The 27290-nt window shown below is 41.5% G+C and overlaps 1 protein-coding gene across 5 annotated transcripts in view; it reads right to left on the reverse strand.

The window, feature by feature from the left end:
* Positions 1–27290, reverse strand: part of arnt2 (aryl-hydrocarbon receptor nuclear translocator 2) — a 65355-nt gene that overhangs the window by 6612 nt on the left and 31453 nt on the right. For 3 of the 5 annotated variants that reach the window (XM_085278657.1, XM_085278640.1, XM_085278653.1), the window contains 9 exons: positions 22129–22205; positions 17917–18051; positions 15893–15967; positions 11802–11953; positions 7567–7639; positions 7085–7208; positions 6369–6471; positions 6045–6186; positions 3871–4021 (listed from right to left, as the gene is read on the reverse strand). In XM_085278657.1, coding sequence (XP_085134783.1) covers positions 3871–4021; positions 6045–6186; positions 6369–6471; positions 7085–7208; positions 7567–7639; positions 11802–11953; positions 15893–15967; positions 17917–18051; positions 22129–22205 — 1032 coding nt within the window. The remainder of the gene's footprint in view (positions 1–3870; positions 4022–6044; positions 6187–6368; positions 6472–7084; positions 7209–7566; positions 7640–11801; positions 11954–15892; positions 15968–17916; positions 18052–22128; positions 22206–27290) is intronic. The other 2 variants (XM_085278663.1, XM_085278648.1) reach the window with 1 other exon arrangement.

The following is a 27290-nucleotide window of genomic DNA, read 5'->3' on the forward strand; positions in this document are numbered from 1 at the left end:
AATTATTTTCACCACAACCTCAAATATCTGAAATTTGAGTTATTTTTTCATTTTGGTATACTATATTAGCACAGTTGATCTAAATTCAGACAAAAAATTCAAAATCTGAGTAGAAAAAAGTTCTATTTTTTACTGTAAAACCCACAAACATGTTTAACGAATCATTTTCATAACTTGGAATGCAAATAGAAATTGTACATTTCTAAAAATTATGCACAAGTTTTGCAAACAACAAAGTTATTTGGTACTATTTACCTAAAAATGCAGCCAAGGCCTCGGGCGTTTTTTACATAACCATTTAAATCTATTTACAGAACAATCAGGTGTGCTGCATCAAAGAAGAAGGCACACAAATTATTTGTGCCAGTCCAAAAATGTAGTTTGTGTTCAGTATAAGACAGAGGAGAACAGCACAGGCCTGAACCTGCAGGTCTGACAGCAGGAGGTGCATCCGTCCAGTTTTCCATGTGGGAACAGCGTTTACACTGGAATCTGCCTTTGACGGCTTTTTTAGAGCAAATGAGAAATTCAGCAGTCTCACTGACACACAATACAAGACAATAACTACACAACACACGAACTACAGCCTCCAAACACGCTGAACTCACTAATGTCTCACATATGGAAACTCGCTCTCTCTCTCTTTCGCTCGCCCGCTTTCCGTCGCGGGTGTCACTCCTAAAATCTTCCCCTTCTCCCCAAACAACCAAATGTCACATGTTGCCTTATCATTTTTTTGATTGGCTGACATGTAAACTCTAACACCAATAGGGAAGGGGTGTTTTTTCTTTTTTCACTGGCAAGCGGAGAGTGTTTGCTAGCGATGTCTGTAGAAAACGCCGTTTTTACCGTCCTTCCCGCTGTAAACGCCGCTGGTTTGTTCAGAAAAAACGTCGCGTGTATTTTTTTAATCATAACTCTGGTTTTACGTGGCCCATCGACACAATTCAAAAACTGGTATGTAGACTCTGACGTGCTGCATCTTGTAGCTGTGTCCTCTTAAATTGGTCATGTGATTTTGATGCGCCGGCGCGTCCGGCGACCCCAGAGGGTTAAAGATGCCAGTGTATTGCAGACTGCTGTCAACTGAGTTCTGTCTTCTTAGTCCTCCCAGTTTAAAATAATAATAATTAATAATCCTAACTCTGCCTGCACCTGCTCAATTATAAGTTTAGGAAAATGCATCAATTTGTTGGAAAACATAATTACACATTAATGTGTTTTCAAAGAACGTCCACACGTTTCAGGCTTTGATGCAGCTACAATAATAATACAATATTAATAGACCTACAGATTCTTATTAAACACTGCAAACACCACAAAACATCTCAGCATGGAAAAAGCTCAGGAAACCAGAACTTCATTGAAACCAAAAAATGATTTCATAGCTCCCACACACAGATGCAGCTCTGCTGTGTTATTCTTCTCACTTTTAAAGTGGCTTGTAAAAATACTGATGTCTATGAATGGTGGCTGTCAGACAGTCAGACATCAGTCTCCTCCTGTTCTGTCTGCTCTGCTTTCCCATCCATGTATTTACTTCAAAACCAGGAAACTGAATCTTAATTGAACTGAATATGGAAAATATAAGCCATGACAACCAATCATTGTTTTTTCTTGAAGTTGGTAATGCTTATCCATTATCTGTAATATACAGACCTTTTGTAGAATACATACAACATGATAAGCATTACTTGTAATTAACATGGTAAATGGTAAACAGACTGTTTCCTATATTGTGCTTTTCTACTCTCCGGAGCACTCAAAGCGCTCTACACCTGTTCACACAAACGTTCTTCTTTTAGTGCTTTCTAGCTAACATTCATGCATGTTCATGCTCCCATGGATGCAGAAGATGCAACTTATCGTTAGTATCTTGCCCAAGGATACTTTGCATGCAGACTGGGGGAGCCGGGGATCGAACAGTAGATGATCTGCTCTACCTCCAGAGCTACAGCTCGCCCACGTTAAAAGATCATGCTAAGCTGAAGCTAAAACTACTTGTGGTGTAACTGCATGTAGCCTGTAGTGTTTTACACACATACAGTGGTGTGAAAATGTTTGCCTCCTTCCTGACTGAAAATGGCACCAAGATCTGGATTATTATGTTTGGTTCATGGTTGTAAAGATTTATGCTTTCTTTTGAAATCTTGAAAGCAACTTTAATGATCGTACTTTCATCTCTATGTGCAAATGTTCCACAAAAAAGTTCCCCTCCGTCAGTAAAGACACTTTCAGACTGTCGGAGGCAGAATGACCTTTTTCTATATGTGTGTCAAAGAACCACGAGAGTTTGTGAAGCTTTTTAGGATGTTTTTTTATTTAGTTCCTGTTACACTGATAGTAAATACTTTTTCAACATAAGCATATGCTGGTTGTCTAGATACATGCTATAAAAAGTAGAAATACTGGTAAAACATTAGTGGCTTAATGTTTGAGCCTATTTGCTCATCAGGGTTAGAAACCTGAAAACATCCTTCAAACTAGGCCTCCAAAATACAGTAGAGGCTCAAACAGGATTATGACAGTATGAAAGGTTAAAATACAAAGTATTAGTTCACAGTAAGCCAGCTATTTCACTGAATGGAAAAAGCTGCTCCGATTTATTGAGAGCTCAAAGCTCTTCCTGCTACGAGCCACATTTTCCCTTTTCTCCATCCACACAGCTTTTTATTCCTCCAGCTGCTTCATCTACATTTACACATCTGGTTGAAGAAACACGTATGCTGACATGGAGAGGACAACTCCACAAACACACTAACGGTCCAGGACGTTGGAGCCAACATCACTTCACACGTCCTATTGGGAGAGGCGAACTATTGGAAACTACATGTGGGATATCTTTAGCACTGAATAATGGAATATAAGTCTTTCCTGTGATTACCTCAAACCCTCCACTATTAGTGCAAATACAGTAATGACACACCTCCCAGACTCTGCTGCCATGTTAGTCTGTGAACACACTTTAACAAGGTTCAGTCACAACAAGCACAAACAGGACTCCTGAGTTTATAACGTAAGGTCCTGTATGGGAGAAGCTGTCTGACTTTATCATTTGTAAGGATATTAGCTGTCACAAAGAAGCATTGCAGCCTCTCTAACACACTTTCTTTCTTTAGCAGCTCCACTGTGCAGACAAGTCTTTTTTCTTGAAGATGCAAATTATTTTCTTTGCTACATGAATCATTATAACTGTTACCTTCAAGCATTTCCACTCCACAGAAATTACACAACTGAACTCCTTCTCTCACCCCAACCAATCACAGCAGATGGCCCCGCCCCTCCCTGAGCCTGGTTCTGCCGCAGGTTTCTTCCTGTTAAAAGGGAGTTTTTCCTTCCCACTGTCGCCAAAGTGCTGCTCATAGGGGGTCATATGATTGTTGGGTTTTCTCTGTATCTATGAAGCGCCTTGAGGCGACTTGTTGTGATTTGGCGCTATATGAATAGAATTGAATTGAACTGTACAGTCGATTCACTTCTGCATTCTATTTTTCGAATGCTTTCAATGCTGAAATGAATTTTCAGACAACATCATTTTAATAGGAAGAAAAACCTTTTGACTCAGTCTGGGATTAAGTGAAGATTCATACTGTTATTTAAATACTCTGTGAAATAGTCACTAATCATCACTTAATAACAAGTCAATCATTTGAAGAAAGTAACAACGAACTTTTATGTTGTCCTTTGACAGATGGTGGACTGTGGAAACTCGCTTGTTATGCAGCTCGTGTGTGGGGAGGATGGAAATCATGCAACAGTGGGCTGTACCTTTATTTGTACCACATGACAGGATGTGAACATGCCAGTAAAGACCAAGTTATACATGTAAACAGAACACAATGAGAATAAGAGGCAAACAGACGTGCTTACCAAAAGCTGTGCTGCGGTTTGTCAGTCCTGAGTAGGCATTGCCGCTGGGGGAGGAAGTGGCCGGGGAGGACAGCGGACTGTAGGAGGCTGGATCAGTCTGGTAGCTGTGGCCAGAACCAATACCAAAAGGACTGGACTGGGCTTTACTGGACTTTAGAACAAAGACAGTGGTTAAAATCCACCTAAACGTAATAATAATTTTCTCACATATCAAACCAGCATATTAAGCTCATAGCTCTTTGCACATAAATCTATTTAACGCTTCATTTTTTTGTCTCCACTTGTTTATTAATGCTATTTGTATTTGATCTGTTTGCACATATTAACCTGCTTCTGTGTGGACAGCAGAGAAACAATTTCATTGTACAGAGAAATGCTTTTACTTTGCAAACACGACAATAAACGCGTTGAATCTTGAAACAAAGCAAACCAGGGTTGTAGTCTACATCTATCACACATACTGAATACCGACCCTTTAGAAAGAAAATACATTTACTTATTTATCCGCCTTTGAATCCAAACTTAGCTAAATGACTTTGTACAAATTATTTTCTATGACAGTTATACATGCGCTACACCAATTTAACTTCACCAAAGTACTGCATATTCTGTTATTTGGGCACTAATTTCCAGACTGTGGCATACAGCATGTTAGCGTGAGGGAGAGTGTGTTTGTCCTATACGACTTTATCAGTCGTTCTGTTGCTGTGGGGGAAGTTTTGCCCACTTTACAATCTGGCTTCAATTATTTGAAGTTTGGTCCAAACACAGCATTTTAATTGGGTTGAGGTCTGAAATTTGACTTTGCCATTGCACCTCGAGTTTGTCTTTGGTCCAGCCGCTCTGTTATAAATTGTCTGCAGATGTCATTTTCATGTTGCACGACCCAAGCTTTAGGCCTCAGACAGACGGCCTCGCATTTGACTCTGGAAACGTGCTCGACTCAATGTCTGCAAGGTGCTACTGTGCTTGACCTGCACCTGCCATGACGTCCAGTTATGTTGAGGTCGTTAGTGTACAGGAACCGATTGTTACACTTGCTGCTGATCAGTTAACAATCTGCCTTTGATTAGCAGCACCTGACAACTACTCATCCTCTTAATTCTGATGGAAGTAGTGAGACGTGTTTTGGTTTTTTCTTTTACACACTGCTTCTCCGTTTCGCCAGTTTTCCTGAAATACATAATGACACAGCGTGACCTCATGGGATGATATGCAAGTAGCTTATTGTAAGAGCTTCTGTCCGTCTGTTAGCAGTCCCACAGTGTTCAAGGTATCCTGATCAAATTTTATACGATCAGCTCGAGTTGATTTTCTTTTTGGTGAAAATTGGGTCAAAGTCAAGACTAGTAAAAACTTACTTGGTTTGCATAATTGATTACATGATTGTACTTATATATACTGCATCTTTGATAGGTATTTGTATTTTAAGGTATTTGTTCTTATTTAATGTTGTAACTGCCCGGCGACAGGAGATGGCAAAGAGCTGGTTGTTAAATTTAGAACACGAGGTCTTTTCTCTTATTAGGTAATAATTTTGATTGTTTCATCCAACAGTGTTTATCTCTTGTATCATCTGGCTGTTTTCTGACTGAACAAAGAATTCAGTCCAGTGGAATGACCTGACAAGTGTGGCCGTGCATGTGGAAGACGGATGAGCCTATTAAGAAACATATGCTGCGTGCAAGTCACTTTGCAAGAATGTGAAACAGAGACACAGAATATGGCAACAAGTCCATCTGCTAACAAGCACCAGAGACTGGAGTCTGGGGTACAGGAGCAGCTGACTCTAGGTATTTATTTAACTTTAGAAATGAACACTGTGTGTGTGTGTGTGTGTGTGTGTGTGTGTGTGTGTGTGTGTGTGTGTGTGTGTGTGTGTGTGTGTGTGTGTGTGTGTGTGTGTGTCTGTCTTCCATTCTACTGTTAGAAATTCCAGGAACCACAACTATCCATCAGTATAAGAGCAGCGTGCTCTGTTAGGACAATACGGTACTATGAGGTCTTTAAAGTGAGGACATTCTGCCTGGTTTCTTAGAGCGAGTTCTTAAACTGAGAACTTTGTCTAGTTTAAGGGTTAGTATTTAGTTGTGAGGGTCAATTTTAGCGCACATAGTCACATAATAATAGTGTGTGTGTGTGTGTGTGTGTGTGTGCATGTCAGTGTGTGTTACCTGTCCAGAGAAGGGGGGTCGGTTCCCTGACCACGCTACCTGGCCTGGATTAAGCTGTCTGGAGATCTGAGCTAGATTTTGATTGGCTGAACCTGATGGCTGGATGTCGTTCACACCAGGGACATGGATCACAGAAGAACTGCTTACATGAAAACATGCGTGCGCGCACACACACACACACACACACACACACACACACACACACGAGACAAAAAACAGGTAAGTTATACTCCACCTTTCTATGGAGGAATACAGTGCAATTAGAACCAGACGATGTTCCCAGTGTTCCCAGTCCAAGGAACATCATGTACCATGAACATGTACCTGAAAGTTTTGCCCGAATGTCCCTGCTGAAAGGGAGAACTCTGGGAATAGAGCTGCTGTCCTCCAGCTGTAGAGGAGGGAACCATCATCTTCTTATCTCCCGCTTCACACATGGACAGGGAACCAAAACAACAGATGATTACACTCTGAAGTTAATAATGGGTTTGCTAAGTATGCTGGACCCTCTGCTAACACCTAACTGTGCACTTGCAAACTGTCTGCATGTCATTGCCATGGTTCCTGCATGTATTCAGTTAGTGATGCAGGGAAAAACTAACAAACAAACGGTGTGTCCGTCTCCCGTTAACAACAGCTTGAGTTTGTCAAGCTGAGAGGCCAGTAGCTTTTTCTAGTTGTCTGCGCAGGTGATTTATCACTGCAACAAATAAGCAGTGATAAATCACTGACCAGCAACAGAAATGTGGTCCAGTTTGTGTTGTTGAACAGCAGATGTGTGTGCGTGTGTGGACGGATATTAACATCTTTGTGGGGACCTAAAATTGGAAGTTTACTATAATTGTGGGGACCAACATGCTGGTCCCCGTGAGTTTGAAAGCATTGTCGAGCCTCAAAATGTTACAATTAGGTTATGGTCAGGGTCAGGGTCAGGCATTCATTTTTGATGGTAGAAAAGCAGCTAGGGAAAGCGTGTCCCCACAAGGATATAAAGACACGTGTACGTGTGTGTGTGTGTGTGTGTGTGCGCGCGCGCCTACAGCCGGAGATGCTGGTGTACATGTCAGCAAAACGTGGATCTCTTTCCTGGGAGAACAGGGCTTCTGTCTTGTCGATGTTTTTTCCAGCCTCATGAACTCCACTGCCAACGCTGGCCACAGGTACCTGAGGGTACAGGTTTGCGTTTCAGGCATGATTTAACCCAAAAAAAAAAATGCAGTAAACACATATCTCAGGCTGGATGCTGATTGGTTTAAAAGTATATTTTAAAAAAACAACTGCAACCTAGACAAAATGAAGACAAGCTGCTGAGGTTTCTCTTATCAAACACTGCAAACATTTTAAGAAAAAGGAACAACGTCAGCAACCATCTCAGTTGACCTCACTGCTGTCAATGCTTTCAGTCATGTTTGTCAAGCAATGGAAACAGGAAGAATCCTTTCACATAAAAACCCTCAAAACAGGCAAAAACATCCAAATGTTTCAATTACATCGAATCCCAAACTCCAAAGAAGAGGGTTACCTGGGAAAGGTCGTAGGCAGTCAGCCCATCTCTCTGTTGAACCTCGAGCTCTGCCTGCTGCTGTTGTAGCTGCCTGCAAAGCACCACACAAACACTTCAGACATGTTGTACTTACCACATGATGTAATGATCAATTACATCAATTCTAAGTTTAATACAATAAGTATTGAAAGAAAAATAGAAATATTCATATAGAGTATAAAGTACAGGCACAGCCAAAGACTTCATATCAGTATTTTTCAGTTCTTCTGATTCCAGGTTGTTGACAAACATGCAAACATATTTCTCCTGAACACTCGAGAACCCTCAACTCAGCATCTTGCTCTGTTGAAGAAGACCTACAACGTACAGCGAGTCCAAAGGCTGCCAGCAAAATGTCCAGTCAAGCAATGAGTGCGTCAACACACAGCAGGGCGATTTACTCATGAGTACATTTTGCTAAAGAACATTGTGACTGAGCGACACATGGCAATTTCTTCATGAGAGAATTTGTTAAATAATAATAGATCGATGCATCCATTATTCTCTGCTTTATGAAAGGAAAACAGAGAATAATCCATCCCAAAAATCAGACTTTGATCGGCGTGTGTAAAGAAATAGGATTATACAAAGTGCTCTGTAGAGATTTTATCATTATTCAGTTTGCATTAGTTCCATCCTCAGCTCGATGCACTGCAGCATTATTTGATCTCACTTCAGTTGTAGAAAGCCTTAATAAATGCAGGAGGTACACTGGAGCATCTCCACAGCAGGAAGAGGAAATACGAGCTGACAAGATGAGTAATAATCATTTCTTTTCACTCGATTTGTCAAAAACTGTTTTTGTAATGAAATAATTGTTAATATGTGCAAATAGAAATTATTTGTTTTCAAAAGAAAATTAGCATGTTTAGAAACACAACGTTAAAAATCCCTCGTTCTGTCACTCTGTAACTAACACCAGTCTCGTCAGCTGAAGGACGTTGGTTTGGTGCAACATTGGCTGGTTGAGCATTTATTACATATATGATAAGACAACATGTCATGACCTTGATTGATCTGATTAAGCTAGTCTGAATATAACTGGCAGCACCCTGCACTCACTGACCCAGCCTGAGCTGAAATCAGACCAGTGCAAATAAATTAGATGAACAACACCGACCCATTGGTGCCGCTTTTATCTTTAAAAAGAGAAGTGAGGGGAGTGTCTGACGACACCGTTAACTCCATTCCTCCACATTCCTGCACTGATGCAGAGTCAGCAGTGAAGAAACTAGCTAATATTAACCTAACGAGTCCACTATTTACTAATCTTAACAAAGGACCAGTACAGCAGATATTCTGTACAACCACACATAGCAGGGCAAAAAACAGACTCTGCTTGTTACAGTGAAGTGACCCTTAATGTTTTGAAGGAGCCGGACTTTCTTGTAATGTTTATAGTGATGTTCTCCAGGCTGTCTGAATTTCTTTCTGTATTTTTCTTCGGGCAATGGCAGCTTTTTTCACTCATGTTCACATTTATTTCCCCTTTTGTTAATTCAATTTAAGGAATGAATGACAACTTATCAAAGAACCACTTTTAAATTTGAACTTTAGGCTTTGTAACATTTAGCCTGTTCCAAAAACACATCATTTCTTCCCATTTCCTTAGTTGAACATCAAGAAGGTGATTCCCAAAGAGCTATTAGTCAAAACGTGTCACGTGTCAGCTCGCTATGCAGTAAAATCTGAGTAACCTGTGCCTATGGAGGACAACAGAAAAAGTGGCAGGTATGTGAATTTCAGGTCCTTAAGGAACAGGAAAATGAAATTCAGCAACAGGACCTTAGAGACACATCTGGCCTTTCAGCTGATCCATCTACTGTTCACTGAATCATAAATTGTGTCAATGGAAAGGTGACTGTCAAGAAGCCATTCTTGACACTAGAGCCATCAGGAGGGGTCATTTTGATCCCATCTTGCAACAAGATGAGATCAAATTTTATTAGCAACTTTAAAAACCCTCAAGGTTACATTAGTCATTCTCATTCCTTGAAAAAGTTCATTTGTTTAATCTAGTTTGACATTGCTATTATACAGCCAGCAACCTGCCCAGTTCTCCACACGTTCCTCACACACTCCCCCGTTCTGACTCACCGCTCAACCCGTGACCTATTAGGCCCTGCAGTAATTATTCATGTTTTATCTAACTACATACAGCGGGGAAAATAAGTATTTGACACATCAGCATTTTTATCAGTAAGGGGATTTCCAAGTGGACCATTGACACAACATTTCCACCAGATGTTGCCATCAAGCCAAATATTGACGTCATACAAACAAATCAGAACATATAAGTATACAAGTTAAACCACAATAAATAAAGTGAAATGACACAGGGAATAAGTATTGAATACATGGAGATAACAAGGGGCAAAATGACATAGAAAGCCAGGAGATCACCTGAAATCTGTCAGTATTGATAGAGAAATCCTGTCCCCTATCAGTACTAATTGATATCAGCTGCTTTAGTCCTAATTGATGGCCTATAAAGGCTCCTCATTACCCAGAAGGCACACAGGAAAGACTTCATGATGGGTAAAAGCAAAGAACTCTCTCAAGATCTTCGTAATCTTATCGTTGAAAAGCATTTTGATGGGAATGGTTATAGGTGCATTTCCAGAATGCTGAATGTTCCTGTGAGCACTGTGGGGGCCATTATCCGGAAATGGAAAGTGCATCAGTTCACCATAAACCTGCCACGATCAGGTGCTCCACGCAAGATCCCTGTCCGAGGAGTCCAAAGAATAATCAGGAGGGTTCTCCAAGAGCCAAGAACCACTCGGACAGAACTTCAGGAAGACCTTGCATCAGCAGGTACTGTTGTTTCAAAGAAAACTATAAGCAATGCACTGAACCGCCATGGCATCCATGCACGCTCACCACGCAAGACTCCATTGCTGAACAAAAAGCATGTCAAGGCTCGGTTAAAATTTGCGCAACAGCATTTGGAGAAGCCTGTGGATTATTGGACGACTATAGTATGTTCAGATGAAAGCGAAATTGAACTTTTTGGCAGTCATTCTACACACCATGTTTGGAGAAGAAATGGCACTGCTCACCACCCCAAGAACACCATACCAACAGTCAAGTTTGGGGGTGGAAGCATCATGGTTTGGGGCTGCTTTTCAGCAAGGGGTACTGGCAGACTTCATATTATTGAAGGCAGGATGAATGGAGAGATGTACCGGGACATTCTGGATAAAAATCTGCTGCCATCTACCAGGAAGCTAAAAATGAAAAGAGGGTGGACATTTCAGCAAGACAATGATCCCAAACACAAGGCCAAGGTAACAATGAAGTGGTTTCAAAGAAAGAAAATCAAGTTGCTTGAATGGCCCAGTCAATCACCTGACCTAAATCCCATAGAAAATCTATGGAGAGAACTGAAGATTAAAGTTCATAAAAGAGGCCCAAGGAACCTTCAAGATTTAAAGACCGTTTGTGTGGAAGAATGGGCCAGAATCACTCCTGAGCAATGCAGACGACTGGTCTATCCATACAAGAGGCGTCTAGAAGCTGTAATCACCAACAAAGGCTTTTCTACAAAGTATTGAATAAAGTGTGTTCAATACTTATTCCCTGTGTCATTTCACTTTATTTATTATGGTTTAACTTGTATACTTATATGTTCTGATTTGATTGTATGACGTCAATATTTGGCTTGATGGCAACATCTGGTGGAAATGTTGTGTCAATAGTCCACTTGGAAATCCCCTTACTGATAAAAATGCTGATGTGTCAAATACTTATTTTCCCCGCTGTATATTTATTCAGCAATCACATCCAGCTACTTTTGGCTCCTTTTACACATATTTTGACACAAAATATGTGTAAACAATAATTTTTTTCCATCCACTCCAGAATTCACTAATTCATGAGTGAGTCATTAAATATGAGAGGATGGGGTTTTAATTTAACAGAGTTAAATACATTTTTAAAATATCAGGGAGTTAAAATGACCCCTGCAGTGGGTCATAAACATGGGGGGCTCCACAATGGTGCTAGGCATCTTGTCACAATTGATGAATGAAGGCCACAGGCCGAAACACACGGGTCAAGTAATAAAGCTCTTCTTTCACTACCAGTGTTGCTGGAACTTCAAACTCTTTATAGTTCTCCTTTTACCCCCCCACCCCACTGTAGCCATTTAGATTGATGGTCTTAATACATTTGAATTATTAGATAAATAGTGGAACACAGAAAGAACATACTTCACATTAGTGTTGGTGCAGATGATGTACTCGATCTCGTCAGAGTATGGGTTCTGAAAGGTGAAACTGCTGGTTCGGATCAGCATCCACTCTCTGTTTTTCATCCGGAAACGATACATCACTGACAGGACCTGACCCTTCAATTTCACCACCTACAGAAGCAAGACAATCACAGTTTAATACAGCACTGACCGTGTTTTATCAGGCAAGTTGGTGACAAGTGTGTCAGAAAATCAAAATAATATGACAACAGCTTTTTTTGTGTTTCATCTTAGAACAATTCACTTTAAGTTTGCAGTTGAGGGAGTGTGAAACATTCATTTATCAAGCATGTAATTATACCATTTTAGCATGCCAGTATTCACCAGGCCAAGAACAAAAGGGGGAACCTATTTATTCCATTTAAGTGCTTCAAGTTGTCAAGGAAATCAGTTTGATCTGGCAGGAGAATGTTAAAATATATCATTTGCAGCCGTTTTAAAATGTCATTTAATAATAAGGTTTTGAGTTGAGCTGTCACAGTAGTGCTTTCAGTATGACCCGAGTTTTCTTTCTCTGAGGAAATCACTCGGCCTATAGTCTGAATAATGAAAGCTCTCCAATTCTTCTCAATGTGAAATGCATCCAAGTTGACTTTGGGATGGAGGAAGGCCAGAGTAGCACAGGATTTGTTTCCACCCCCAACAGACATGGGGAGGAAAGAGGAGACGAAAACATTTTCATCTTGTAAAATCCAGCCGTGAAAAACTCAGTGATATCTTGTTGCTATCAAAACAAATGCCCCACATCACAAAGTGAAATAAATTACATAACCAAAAATAAATGTACCACATGGCTTTATCAATGAGATCGATCAATAAACCACACACTCAAAATCAAATAAAGAAGTTACCAGATATCCCTCCTGCCTATTTTATTGGGCACTTAGAGAATTAAACTTTACTTCATTACGTTATTTAATCTGCATGATCCGGTATCCATTTGTCACAAAGCTGATTTTTAAACTTTGGTATGTAAACACAGAAATAAAGTGGAGTGACGTCTTTCTCATTCTGTGGTAGAGAATATGGAAAGATTTTCTTTGATCTTTGGAGGTGATCATTATTGATCTCAGAGTCCTCACCCAATAACTTTGAGCAAAAGGCGCTTCTACCCCGTATTTTGATCATTTATTGAAATACGTACATCATAAGTACATATACTTGTGAATTACCCTTTTATGTTTGCGTGGTTTCATACATCAAAGTCAACTTGATAATTCTGTCTGATAACTTTTAGATAATTTGACCACAAAAACACCTGCCCAAATGCAGTGTCCGACTGGTGACTGAGATAACAACACTGCCTGTGTGAGAAGGGAGGGAACAGTCCAATTTATCCATTTTGTTCTGCTTATTCGGGGGCTGGTTTGTGGGGGCCTAAGCAGAGAAGGCCGGACCTCCCTCTCCTTAGCCATCTCTTCTAGCTTGTCTGTGGGAACACCAAGGGATTAACAAGCCAGCCAAGAGATATAGTGTCTCCAACATGTCCTGGGTCTCATTTTTGCTGTTTGGCTGGACCATTCCAGTGTGAGCTGAAGGCCAGCACCTGATGAAACCAACAGAACCATATCAACTGCAAAAAACAGAGGTGAGATTCTGAGACCAACCAAGTGGAAGCCTTCTGCCACTTGGCTATGCCTAGAAATTCTGTCCATTAAAATTATGAACAGAATCGGTGACAAATGGCAGCTTGGCGGAGTCCAACACCCAGTGGGAACGAGTCCGACTTATTGCTGGGAATGCTGACCAAGCTCTTGCAGAGATTGTATAGCGGTTGATATATGGCCCATAGCAACAGGCCTAACGTACTCCCGAAGCACCTCCCACAGAATACTTTAAGGGACACTGTAAAATGTCTTCTCCAAGTTCACGACATGCAGACTGGTTGGGCAAACTCCCATACAACCTCAAGTATCTTTGAGAGGCTGAGGAGCTGTTCCAGTGTTACGCGGTTTGGACAAAAAGCACATTGTCCCTCCTGTATCTGAGGTCTGAACGGACAGACTCTACTTTCCAGCACCCATGCATAGACTTTCCCAGAGAGGCTGAGGAGTGTGGCCCCCCTCTAGTTGGAGCACACCCTCTGGTCCCTGTTATTAAAGATGGGAACCATCGCCCTGTTCTGTCAATCCAAAGGTACCGCCCCAGATCTCCACAGAACATTGCAAAGGCGTGTCAACCAAGACAGCCTTACAACATGCAGTGCCTTCAAGAACTCAGGGTGAATCTCATCCACTCCATGGGCCCTGCCACCAAGGAGTTGCTTTACTGTCTCAGTGACCTCACCCCCAGCGATGGACAAGTCATCCCCCTAGTCCCCAGATTCTGCTTCCTCTATGGAAGACGTGTCAGTGGGATTAAGGAGGTCCACTGCCTGACAAAATCCTCAGTTGAGTTGTGAAGTCTCCCAATAGGATGGCACAGTCCCCGGGTGGGGCACCCTCAAGCACCCCACTCCGGGACTACAAGAAGGCCGGGTACTCTGAACTGTCATTCAGCACATAAACACAGGCAGAAAGTCAGGGCCGTTCCCCAACCTGAAGGTGCAGGTAAGAAACTTTATTGTCCACCAGAATAAATGCAAACATACAGGCAGGAAGCCGAGCAGATACCGAGATACCCACCCCAGCCCGCTGCCTCTCACCAAGGGCAACTCCAGACTTGGACAGATTAGAGCCTCTCTCCAGGAGACACTATCCAGAACCGGGTTCCAGAGTCCAGGTGTGTTAAGGTGAGCCAGACCTTATCTAGCCAGTACTTCTCAACCTCTCAACCAACTAGCTCAGGTTCTTTCCCACCACAGAGGTGACAATTTATGTCCTAATCACTTGTCTCGGTAGCTGGGGATCAGTCCGCCAGGGTCCCCGCCATTGCCAATCACCTGGCATACACTGCACAGACTCCTACAGCGCCTCCAGCTAAGGCCTGGCTCTAGGGCAGGGTAGCAGAATTGTTCCCTTGATTTTTCACTCATAGCGGTCTTCTGAATCGCTCTTTGTCTTGTCCCTCAGCAAGGACTAATTTGCCATGGGAGAAAGCCCCCCCAACAACATAGCCGCGGGGATCCCTGGTACACGCAATTCTTAGAGGGGCAATTAAGTTTATCAGAAAAGATTTTGTACAAGTAGTACAAACTCATAATGCAATCATAGTTTGGAAGTTTGGGATCTTAACCCTGTTGGAGGTATCGTTAGTGGCTTTTCTTAGTATCCAAATCCATGTGTCCACGCATGTGGAATGTTTCCTCTGCATCCATCCACAAATGTGCCCCACAGTAGAGAGCGGTAGTTGGAAAACTTACACTTTGATGTTTTCCGAATTTATGTGAACTATGCACCAATGGGTTAGGCCCAGAACTCTGTTAGAGGCAAAGGTTTTAATCACCAAGTCAAGTTATGATATTCGACCAGAGTATGTAACCTTTCAGAAAATTAAAGTTAAGCCCCTACATGATCACAATCAGTTTTACTTGTGACTGAGAGAAATGAAAAAGTGGTCGACTTAAGCACAATACACAATCAGTAAACCCAATCATTCAACCATAGAGATGCCTGCTGAGAGACAGCTTATGGAACACTGTGTCTGTGAAAGAGTTGTTGATGTACTTTGTATGTGTGTGTTACTGGATTTCTCTTCTCCCCATTACTTATCTTAGACTGATCAAGCCTGACCTTTCCTGATCAAGTGTTTGCTATTGTACTTGCGATAGTGATCAGTAACTAAACACCACAACTGCTGTGTTTCATTGTTTGAGCTAAGCTCAAAGGAAACAGGAACACATGGAAAAATCCACAGCAGATGAAAAACTACCTGTTCGTCTAGGAATAAAACATGTTGGATGACTGATGCTGACAGGAAAGAGCTTCATGAATGTGATCAATGGATGGATGAGCCTCTAATGACTGCTTCAAAGTAACATCCAAATTTTCTCTATGAATGTATTCAGCTGTGTTTATATCCTCCCTGCCAGCCCAGGTAATCTGATGTAAAAGCTTCTTCTGCTGACGGTGAATGAGTACAGAAAGACGAAAAGCTACAGTGCAGTCTTACCTGTTGAAAACTTTCTCTCAGGTGGCTCTGGTCTTCGGGGTGGCAGAACTCCAGAATATCTTTCCCCAGCAGGTCCTGAAGGACAAGAAAACAGTCAGTTGTTAGGAGCTTATTCTTGCTTCAATTATACCACATTAATTTGGGGTGTATGCATTTATTTTCCTGGCAGATATTATAGATGTAATTATATTTGAATAAAGTGACTAAAAAGAAAAAATATCAACAACAATATAACAGTTATATTAGAGTGAGATGACCTTCAACAAACAGGATGTGTTTTTGTATCCTAATATAACAAACAGATGACTCAATTGTATTTCTTAAGTCAGTCAATAAAAGTCTATATGGGCTAGCAAGTAGTTGTGAAATGAACGTAAATTCTCTGTGTTCTCCTTCTTCCTGTTTGCACTTTTGTAAAACTATTCTCGAGTGTTGTGCTGGGTCACTCATCAATCATCCATCCATTTATTTTCTTAACCCCTTATCTTCTTCGGTGACATGGCAGGGCTGGAGAATATCCCTGATGTCACTAGGTGAGAAAGAGGGTACGTCTTCCAGTCCATCCACAAGGCAAACAAAGACAGCTGCATACGCTTAGATACAGCCTCTTTGCAAAAGTGTTTCGATGATTTCGGAGATGTCTGCCCAGTCTCACGGCAAAGCGTGGGATAGACCCGCTCGCCTCGCAAGCAATCCCACCGACAAAGCGCAGGCCCCGGTACACAGCTGTAGTAACCCCCGCTGACTTCTTTTACTGAGGTTATATTTATCGATGTTTTATTTCCTGATGTTCTTATGTGTCCTACGTGTTTCAGTATAATTCTGAATTATAACTAACATTAAAAACATGTTTAAGGAGGAGAGAGAGCAAATAAATTCGATTAACATCTGATCTTTGGGTTTTTGTTCAGTAATCAGCGTGACCTGTGTATAAACGCATAAAAGAGATAACGTTGGTGTTTCCGTCATGTAGTAACTGCTGGCTTTAACTGTACAAAGGTTGTTCGACACTATGAAACACATACAGACTTCATGATGTTCGGCTAATATTTTTATTGCGAATATTAATCATGAGGGTAAACGGCCCTGTACACCACGGAGCGAGGTCAGCATATCCACGATATCCTCAGCTCCATGAGTTAACAGAGTTTCCCAGCTGACTATCTAACGGTCATCTACGAATATGTCACGGCTCATATCAGTATGATTTTACAGAAAATCATCCGTATTACTGCCAACTATTCCAGAGACGTGAAAATCTACAGCATAAAGAACACAAACATATAGCAGTCTAACAACACTGTAGCAGAGATGAACCGCCAGTTTGTCCAGATCAAAGTGGAATGAAAGTGATTGGTTGAACAGGTGTGATCTGTGTTATCTGCATTTTAATCAGCGCAAGAGACTCAGCAGCAGATTAGAATAACAGTTACACATTTAATAAATCACCAAATGAATCCACGCAAGAAACGAGCAAACCTGTTCCGACAATTTGAGTTTGTATTCCCTCAGCTGCAGACTCGCTGCTGTTTAAATGTTTGAAAAGGAAGATTAGATATAAACAAACGTCAAACATAGACTCAGTCTGCCTTCACATTTGATATGAGGCCAGCACGTATAGTGGCTGTGTCCTGTTTTAAGATCATACGTGTAAAATTGTTGTCTGAGCTGCATGGGCAGTGTTAACCCCGCCCACTTAGTTTGATGTGTGAGGCTGACAGATAAAATTATTTCAAGGAGCGAGATGAAGGGGACAAAAGTGCCAAAATGAATTAAATAAATAAATCATTAAATAATTATTTAAATGTGTCAAGAATTAATTAATTACATGTGTCAGAAATATTTATGTAATTAATTATTTCCAATTTTAATTAATTATTTAATGGTGTATTTAATTCATTATGGCAGTCCTGGCGTTCCATACTTACTATGCATTATTTTGCATTATTTTGCACTGCATAAAACACATTAACAACATGATAACTGTCGTCTTTTTTCATGACATTCATAGTACAAAGTCTGACCTGAGGCTGATAACCAATGACACTGATGCAGCGTGGATCCACAAAAGTGATGACACCATCAGAGTTGTGACGTGACAGGAACTCTGTGGGAACTGACAGGCCATTCATATCCATTGAGACTGGAGAGCTGGTCACCTGAGGAAGCCCCACACACACACATTTAACGCCATTTAGGTGTATGAAGAAGAGATTCAGGAAGGTTAATGGGGGGTTATTACAACCTTCTATTTGGTGATCTGACTGCCAAAAGTGGTAAAGAGAAAAACTGTAAGCAATTTGTAGTGCTTCAGTGAAAACACAGAACAAAATATGTATGATTCAATATCAACCACAATTTTGAAAAAACACACTGCGTAAAAGTTGCAAATTGATTTACAAATTGATTGATTTAAGTATTTGATCCAATATAACAGCCAGGATTCTGGCCCCCAAAGATTACAATAAATCAACATTGCACAACAATAAATCAATTACAGATACTCCTGATATCAAAATATTATGTATATACATCAAACTTGATCACAGATTTCTTTTCCTCTGCACCACCATGGGCAAGACCAAAGAGCCGTCAAAGGACGTTGGGGACAATACTGTAGACCTGCATAGCACTGTGAGCAAGCCTGAGCTTGTCTGATCTCGGAGGCTAAGCAGGGTTGGGCCTGGTTAGCATTTGGATAGAAGCCGTCTGGGAATTTCAGGTGCTGTAAACTTGGGGGTGGTTTAGGGGAAAATCCCTGGCTGCTCCAGTCTGCATGCCAAATATCCTCGGGCAAAATATTAACCCAAAGTTGCTCTCCGTATGAATGCTCGATAGGAAAAAGCAGATAGAAAGTGCTTGTTTGAATGGGTGAGAAGGTGGCAACTTGTTCATAAATGGAAAAAAAACCAACATCAATCGCCTTCAGTCTAGAGCTCCATCAAAATCATGGCGCATGAGGTGAGGATGATTATAAAGGCAGGTGGGACCACATTCATTAAGAACACTGTTGACAGAGCCTTCAACTTTCAGGCCGCTGTGGAACCAGTGTCCCAGTTTAGACTGGAGGCAGACACCCTCTACTTTTAAGATTAGAATTTAAACTTTCCCTTTTGATAAAGCCTACAGCTAGGGTTGGATCAGGTGACCCTGAATCCCCATGTTGCTGGTGTCTTCCATGATGCACTGACAAACAAGCTGTGACAGATGGCTGCCCCTCCCTGAGTCTGCTTCTGCCAGAGGCTTCTTCTTGTTTTCCTTCCCAACATTACCAAGTGTTGTTCATAGGAGGTCATTTGAATGTTGGGGTTTTCTATGTGTCATGGTAAGGTCTGAAAACATAAAATGTCTTGAGGCAACTGTTGTGATTTCGTGCTATGCAAATAAAATTGGATTGAATCACAATGTTGCGGTGTCTGCAAATTCCCCAGCCTCAAGAAGGCACATGAACAGGCCTGTCTTGAGTTTGCCAGTGAACATCTACATGAATCAGAGAAGGCTTCGGAGAAAGGGCTGTGGTCAGATGAAAGAAAAATCTAGCTCTAACTCGACCTGCCATGTTTGGAGGACAAGAAATGCTGAGTATGATTCAAAGAACACCATCCCCACAGCCAAACTCGGAGGTGGGAAACATGATGCTTTGGGGTCGTTTTTCTGCTAGACGTCTTCATTGCATTAAGGGGCCAATGAACGGGGACATGTACCCTAAAACGCTGGACAAGAAACTCCTTCCCTCAGCCAGAACACTGAAGATGAGTCGTGTGTGGTCTTCCAGCATGATAATGACCCAAAACATACTGCCAATGCAACATAGGAATGGCTAAAGAAGAACCATAATGTCAAGCAGTGGGCTACCCAGTTTCCAGACCTCACTATAGAAAATCTGTGGCGCTGAAGTTTTGAGCTTCCGTTTGGCAGCCAAGAAATCTAAGTGACTTCAAGAGTTCCTGTTAAGAGGAGTCCAAATCAATCCTAAAATGTGTGGCGTGGTGCGGTTTGTGGCTCAGCTGGTTGGGTTCAGGGTGTGGTGTCAGGGAAGGCTGTTTGGCAGCCAGTCATCATGAGCCAATCATGCCTCCCGTATTTTAGGAGGACGGCAGAACCTGGAAGGGAGGTGAACTTGAGGAGCAGAAGCAGACAGCGAGAGCGAATGAAACAAGATTGCAGTGAGTGGCTGGAAAGCTGCTCCATGATGAGTACTGGGATCCAAGCAACCTTAAATAAAGTGTCACACTGGTCAGAGCTCAAGTGCAAACATCTTACTGCTGGGCTTGCCAACAAAGGTTTCTCCACCAAGTACTTCGTCATGCTTCGTTTGGGGATCAAATACTTCACACAGTGAGATGCAAATCAATTTATAAATTCTATGTAATGTGTTTATTCTGACTGATATTCTGTCTCTCTTCATAGCTGTTGTTTGATACTAGGGATGTGCTTAACTAATTGTTACTACTGTCACTAGTCGGTACCAAATCTACTATATGTTTAATCTAATTGTTTTACATTTAATTGATGCCCAGTGTCGGGAAAGATTGCAGATAAGAAATGGCTCTCCCTTAGCGATAGGGTGAGGAGTTCAATCATTCAGGAGTCGTTGCTCCTCCACATTGAAAGGAGCCAGTTAAGGCAGGTGCCTCCTGGGTAAGGTGTTCAGACCAGGGAGGTCCTATCGGGAGGAGATCCTGGAGTAGACCCGGGACTCAGTGGAGAGAATATAGCTATCGCGTGCCTGGGAACGCCTCGACAATACAATACAATACAATATAATATTAAATACAATGTAAACATCTCCCATAAATGAGGATGCTAGGGCAATTCAATGAGAATTTAAAATAACCCCTAAAAAACGAATGTATTTCACTGTACATTCATTTTAAGTTATTTGTCTAATCAACATTGTTTGCCTCGTTGAATACGAAAGACAATTATATATGTCATGGCGCTGGAAATACCTCCTCTCGCTCACTGCTCTCCTCTCTGTTTGCTTCTTGTTTTTGTGCCTGAGTAAATGTAAGACATGTACACCTGAAGTCCATCAACTCATCTGCAGGAGTACATCTATCCCAGTTCACTTTACATTGGATCACTCTTCCCACTGCTAAGTTACAAATACTAAAGCTATGCTAACATAGGGCTGTGCGATATGACCAAAATCTCATCTCCCGATATAAGACATCTATCGTCCGATAACGATATAAATCACAAAAATGTAACATTTGCTGTAAATTCTGTGAATCTCGGGCAGCTCGTCTTGCATGAAGTGTTTCCAGCTGCGCGTCGTGTAGCTGGAGTCGAGTGTTTTAACCGATGCATGAAACGATACATTTTTAGACATAAGTTGTAACTGCCGCCGTTTTCTTTGTGAGTATTTATTACACGGCGTGCTGCGGGGGAAAGCCTGTTCTAACGTTTGCGTCTAAGCTTTATTTTTTAACACCTGGCGGCTCTTTTTTACTTCTCATCCGTAAATAATCTGCTCTTTCACGTGATTCAGTTTATTTTGAAAAGTCTCAACAGGATCTTGCGCTTTATTGTGAAAGGTTTATGTGGAACATAAACAAGCGGACACGCGATGGTTTTACCGTTGTTGTTGCTAACGACAACGCATAAATACAGGTGCTTGTCCGTCCGTAGTGTGGTTATATTAAATATAAGAGAAAGAGAGAACTTTAAGAAATGAATATAAACACTACAGTGACATCAGAACCATGAAAAAATATTACCGTAAACAGTTTATTTTGCGACACCACGAAACAAACGATAGCGTAAAATGCAACATAGACGTTTTTATATCGTCATCCATATATATGGTTATATCGAACAGCCCTGTGCTAACACACACCTGTGATAAAGCTCTCGGCACACATCTTGCAGTTATTCATTCAACAGATCATTGGAGAATTTTATGCATGCTACACATTTACATAGTCTGCCACTTTCTGAACACGTTACAACAATATCACTTACAGTTGCAGAATAATCAAGGAGGGAAGAGTCCTATTCATCTTACAATAACTCGCTCAAATTAAGTGAGCTTTTCAGAACAAACTATTCTTTCAAAAATTTCTAACGGCAGACTCTACGGCTAGCTGCTTGATTTTATACACCTGTGGACCTGAAAACACTGGTATTCAAAGACAGAGATGTTCTGTCCACATGGAATACATAAAAACACACAAACACAGCCATTCCTTCCATTTTATCAAAGTGTTTAAATTGTTTGTGTCACCACACACCTGCAGTCTTCCAATAGCCACGAGGCAGTACTTTCCAGTCTGACCCGCCTCTGTGTCTTCTTCTGGTATAGTCATACCTGAGCACAAGAGAAAGGAAAAGAGCAAGGTGTGAAACATAAAGTGTGTTTTTTGTCGAGCACAGACAGATCCTTCTGTGGGAAGTGTTTACTCAGGAGAAGAGATTTTTCAGTGAAACAGATTAGCTCTGAAGGCTTAGAAGTGGTGACATTAAGCCCTTTCTGCCAACAGTCATCATGGGAAATGTCAACTCTTAAAGTGATGTGCTGCAGATATTGGTTGAGACTTAGTATACTGTGAGTGCAGTCTCATATGTTTTACTGAAACATGGTTGAATCATCGCCCGACTTCAATGTGGATCTAACTGGTTTCACCTGATGCTGCTGAAGCTCTGAGGGCGCCTGCTCTGAGCGTGCTAGTGGAAACAGATAGATTGACATGAACCTCTGTAGACACACAATCATACCCACAAAGACTGTATGCTGTTTCCACAATAACAAACTAGTGACATGAAGGCAATTTTCAACCAGAAAAGGGTAACGTTTAGAGATGGATGGGGAATCTGTGCCATCTCTGGCTTCAACAAAAAGAAAAGAGCCATTTAAGGAGCTGATGGACTCAACCAGTTCTTCAACGGATTTGACTATATGGTCACACCCAGTCCCACTGCTTCTCCTCCTCCTTGCATTTCTAATATGGATCAGGTACTTCCCCTCTCACACCTGTGCCTCTTTTACGTCACAGAGGCATGGGTGAGACTGGAGCTAGGAAGCCTAAGCTCTGGGAAGGCTGATGGCCCAGAGGGTGTGTTCAAAGCTGCTTGAGGACTGTGCTTCCCCCCCAACTGTGTCTACTTCTCAACAGGATCTTCAATCTGAGTCGACACTGTGGAAGCATCCTGTATTCTGCCAGTACCAGTGTCCACTTGAACTGAACGACTACAGATCAGTGGCCCTTACACGGCACATCATGAAATCCTTCCTCATCTGGGGGCATTTGGAGCTGATGTGAGAGTTATGTTCTTTGATTTTAGTGCTTTTAATACCATCCAACTAAATATGCTCAAAAACAAGCACACAGACACGGGACTGTATTCCTCTGTTTCCTGGATTACAGATTAGCTGACAGGAAAGCCATAGTTTGTCAGGTTGGCTAACTGTGTTTCACCCACTAAAACCTTTGGTTTTTAATCCTCATACAAAGAGCAGAGGAGCTACGTCAGACAAAATTCAAGCAGTGAGAAGTAATCTACTGGCTGACATCCAGTCCATCATTAACCATGAACCCCAAAATGCCCAGACTGGATCAAGGAAGCCCTTTCAGCTTTTCTAACGCATGCACTTTGTGATAGCCAGTTATGGGCATTCGCTATAATATCCTGGATCAGCCAGCGCTACCATTGTTCACTACTATTTTGCTGTGTCAGCACATTTTAAATATTCTCCGATGCTTTGACCCCAATCATAACTAACCAATCATAAAATGACCTTTAAAACATTGTTTTCCATTTCTGCAAACGCCACATGTTTGGATGGGCTGAGATGTTTTGAGTGAAATCTGTTCAAGTGAAGCCTTTCATGTCACGTCATAATTCCAGTTAAAAACAGAAGTTAGACCACAAAAAGGCAAAAATAAAGAAGTTAAATCAATTCCTCTTTCATTTTTGCCAGAAGTCACTGATGAATGAACTTTGTACTGTGGGATGAAGCTAAAATACCTTTGACTAAACGACAGCAGGAAATACAAATGCACAGACAGACAAAAATCCAAGTTCCAAATAAGACGATGACTTCATCGTCATCTGTGGCTACATTTCTCAATGTTCAGCCAACACCAAATGCACGCTCATTAAAGTGGAACTGTGCGTGTCTGGATTTTTCATAGCGTGTCTCTGTTATCCATCTGAAGTTTATAAGCGTCTGTATGTTGCTTGATACCCGATGTATTGTGTCCAGAACATTCCAAAGGAGTATTTTTAGCTCAAGGAAGAGAGACCATATGTCCCTGATTGCAAAACACATGTGGAATTATTCCAGTGTGGCCTGAGAACCCCGGGAGGAATTTTGTTGTTTGTATTTGGTGTTGCTCAGTCTCATCGCTCTACTTTGTCACGTCATCAATTTAGACACCTGGTCTGAGACCACGGCAGCATACCACGCACGTGCGTGTTACATTGTAAATACGGGCTTTTCCCCTCATGATAACATACGGTAACACAGCTGTAAGAAATCTGATTTATGAACAAATTTCATATAAATCATACACGGAGTTCGACCAACATTTGGGAGAAGCAGATTTGTTTTTAGCTGGATTGATTTTTTTAAACTCCTATATAAACTTTTGTGTCTTTGTCAATCTTCCTTTGCCTCTTAAAAATTACCGCTGGCTTACAAAAGTTCAAATAAATGGTAAAAAAGGCAGCTCCTAGATAAAATAGCTGGGCGACAGTTATTTTATCTGTAAGAGGCATTTGCTTAAAACTGGGGGTCCAAAGAAAGTGGTTCATCTTCAGTTTGAAAAATGTTTGCCAACACTTTACCCAACCGTTTATATAAAAGATGGACACAGCCATGTCAGCCTTCAGGTGAACACTTTCACTTTTGCCGTCTTGGTATTTTGAAACTAGTTGCAAGGAATGAGCAGTGGTTCTCTTTTAATCCTCACTCGGCATCGGACCCAAACCTTCTGGCATCACCAGTGGTAGCTCCTCCACGGTAGGTCCGTAAATGCCATGTACATGTAAAGACCAGTCATCTGAAAGACGTGCACCTCAAAGGTTTTCTGTTTTCAGACTTTATATTTTTACATTTTGTGTGTGTGTGTGTCATGTTGAGGAGAAGGCCCTTCTGTTTTTGTTTCCCCGCTGCTATTAAAGCTTAGCAATATTAGCTACGACTATCACTGGATCCTCTCAGGGGAACACTGAGTTTAAAGACAGGTTAACAACATCACTTGCCCAGCTGCAGTTAGCAATCTTCAAAGAGATGGTTAACACTCCTCCTTCATCTTTGGCAGTTTTCAGAGAGCCGGGGTTACATGGTGGGCACTTCAGACAAAGATCCATCCGAAAACATAATGTACAAAATTAACTTCATGATGTATTCAATAAGGCTTGAAATTAGTGAAGACCATCAACTTATAACAGCAGTGTTTACGCGTTTACAGTCAGGACACCAAAGACAGTTTTCAAATTCACACTTTGACACAGTCTGATTTCATTTGAAACCAGATGACTTGCCCTTTGCTGTCTGTTAGAATGAAGGTTTCGACATGAAGCACTTCATGTTATAAAGACAATTCACACTATGGGGCCCTGCTCTCAAAAGCTGACACAGAAGTAACACTGTGTGTTTTGGATTTAAGAAAGAAGTGCTTAAAAGTAGAGTTTTTAAAACATGTCTAGTGCCATCTTGTGCCAGTACAGCGCGTGACATCATTGGCTGGTTGTGGGCAACCAACCAAGGTGCAATCTCCTCAACAATCGAACCAAAGCGGTCAAGTGTCTTTTGATGAAAGACATGAAAGAACATATGATTGCCTTTATGGGGAAGATCTCTGAGGCAGGGCATGCTGAACCAGCCCCACCACCCACTGGTGAACAACAGTGCTGGTATTTTCCAATCTTTGGAGTTTATTACCTGCGTAAACCAGGCCAAGTACAAGTAGTGCTCAACTCCAGCGCATGATGCTGTCTCCCTTAATAACATCCTGTTGAGTGGAACCAACTTAAATACACTTTGGCACTTTTAAACTGACAGTTTTACCTTTTTTGTCTTCCGACAGGAGAAGCCTTTGACCTGTGGGGGTATTTTTTCCACAGTCAAGCACAGCAGCACAAACAGCATATTTGATCTTTCGGGATTTGCGACCCCAATAGCAGTACAGCACCAAGCGATATTCAGGGAGCTGTGCACTGAGCATTGCGAATGGGCCCCAACACCAACTAAAAACGTGACACAGTGAAAGAAAAAAACCTCAAAAGATTATGTCCTCAGAACAAAGTTAAGAAATGTTCTCATTTACACCGAGGAGAACATAAAACAAAACTCATATATTCCCTCAGTTGCGGTCCACGTATGCTCCAGTGCAATTAATACATAAATAAGGCTCAAACATGGATCTGATGATGGATCTGCAGCTTCACTGCATATTCAGTGTGGTAGATGAGATGCAGCTGTTTGTTCATCCACCACCTGCCACTGGGCAAGTGCTAACAGAAATGGTTATGGACCGAGTTGGTAATGAGGGTCATTTACTTTAATCAGCCGTGTATATCTGACATTTTTGACTGTGCTTAATGGTTTCACTAACTGGTTTTACTTTGCGGTTTACTGGCCTTACTTTTTGACTGTCTTTTACAGCTGTTGCCTGTTGTGGTATCAGCGTCGCTCTTAATTTTTGCCATACAGAATTATGCAGTTGAAAATATCTGGAACTTTAAGGTCTTGAACAGGTAAACAGTGAACAGTGGAAGGATGGGACTGCTTCCGTTTGTAAAACACCATCAGTAGTAAGAGCTGACTGAAGCTGTAAAGTTTCTGTTTCGGTGTAAGTAAATGTTACTACTTCTGATCAACAATGTCTTTTGAGCCTTGGTATGTGTTTGCAGGGTTCCATAATAAGTAACGCTACTGCTCATCTCACTCGTGTCTGCAGCCACATACAGCATACCCAAGCCTTTGTGGACATGATGCTGATCCTCATGTTTTCATGTGTTTCAACTTAATCTGAAGTGGCTCTAACTCTGTGCCAACCACAGGATTGGCTCAGTCCTACTCTCACTGTCGTTGGACTTTTGTGTTGTCTGTCAGAACACAGACAGAATGATTTGTACTGACTTTATATTGGGCATCGCTCATTTCTATCAAAGAAAATCTATTTTAACATTTTGTCCCCCAGTCCAGCTGAGCTGTATAGCACATCTTCCTGAGTATGTATCATTATGGCTGTGACTCACCCAGGTAGAGCAGCTCATCTGCTAATTAAAAGGTCACTTGTTCATTCACCAACAGATGGAAGTACCAGCCCTGTTTCCAGTCTGCATGCCAAAGTATTCCTGGGCAAGATACTGAACCCTGAGTGGCTCCTGATGTGTTCATCAGAGTGTGAATGGGTGAATAACATGCTGTATAAAGCACTTTGAG

The sequence above is a fragment of the Mchenga conophoros genome, linkage group LG1, assembly GCF_057382185.1.
Source record: "Mchenga conophoros isolate Kocher_MC1m ecotype Shallow Benthic linkage group LG1, M_conophoros_male_GT1.1, whole genome shotgun sequence".
Lineage (NCBI taxonomy): Eukaryota > Metazoa > Chordata > Actinopteri > Cichliformes > Cichlidae > Mchenga > Mchenga conophoros.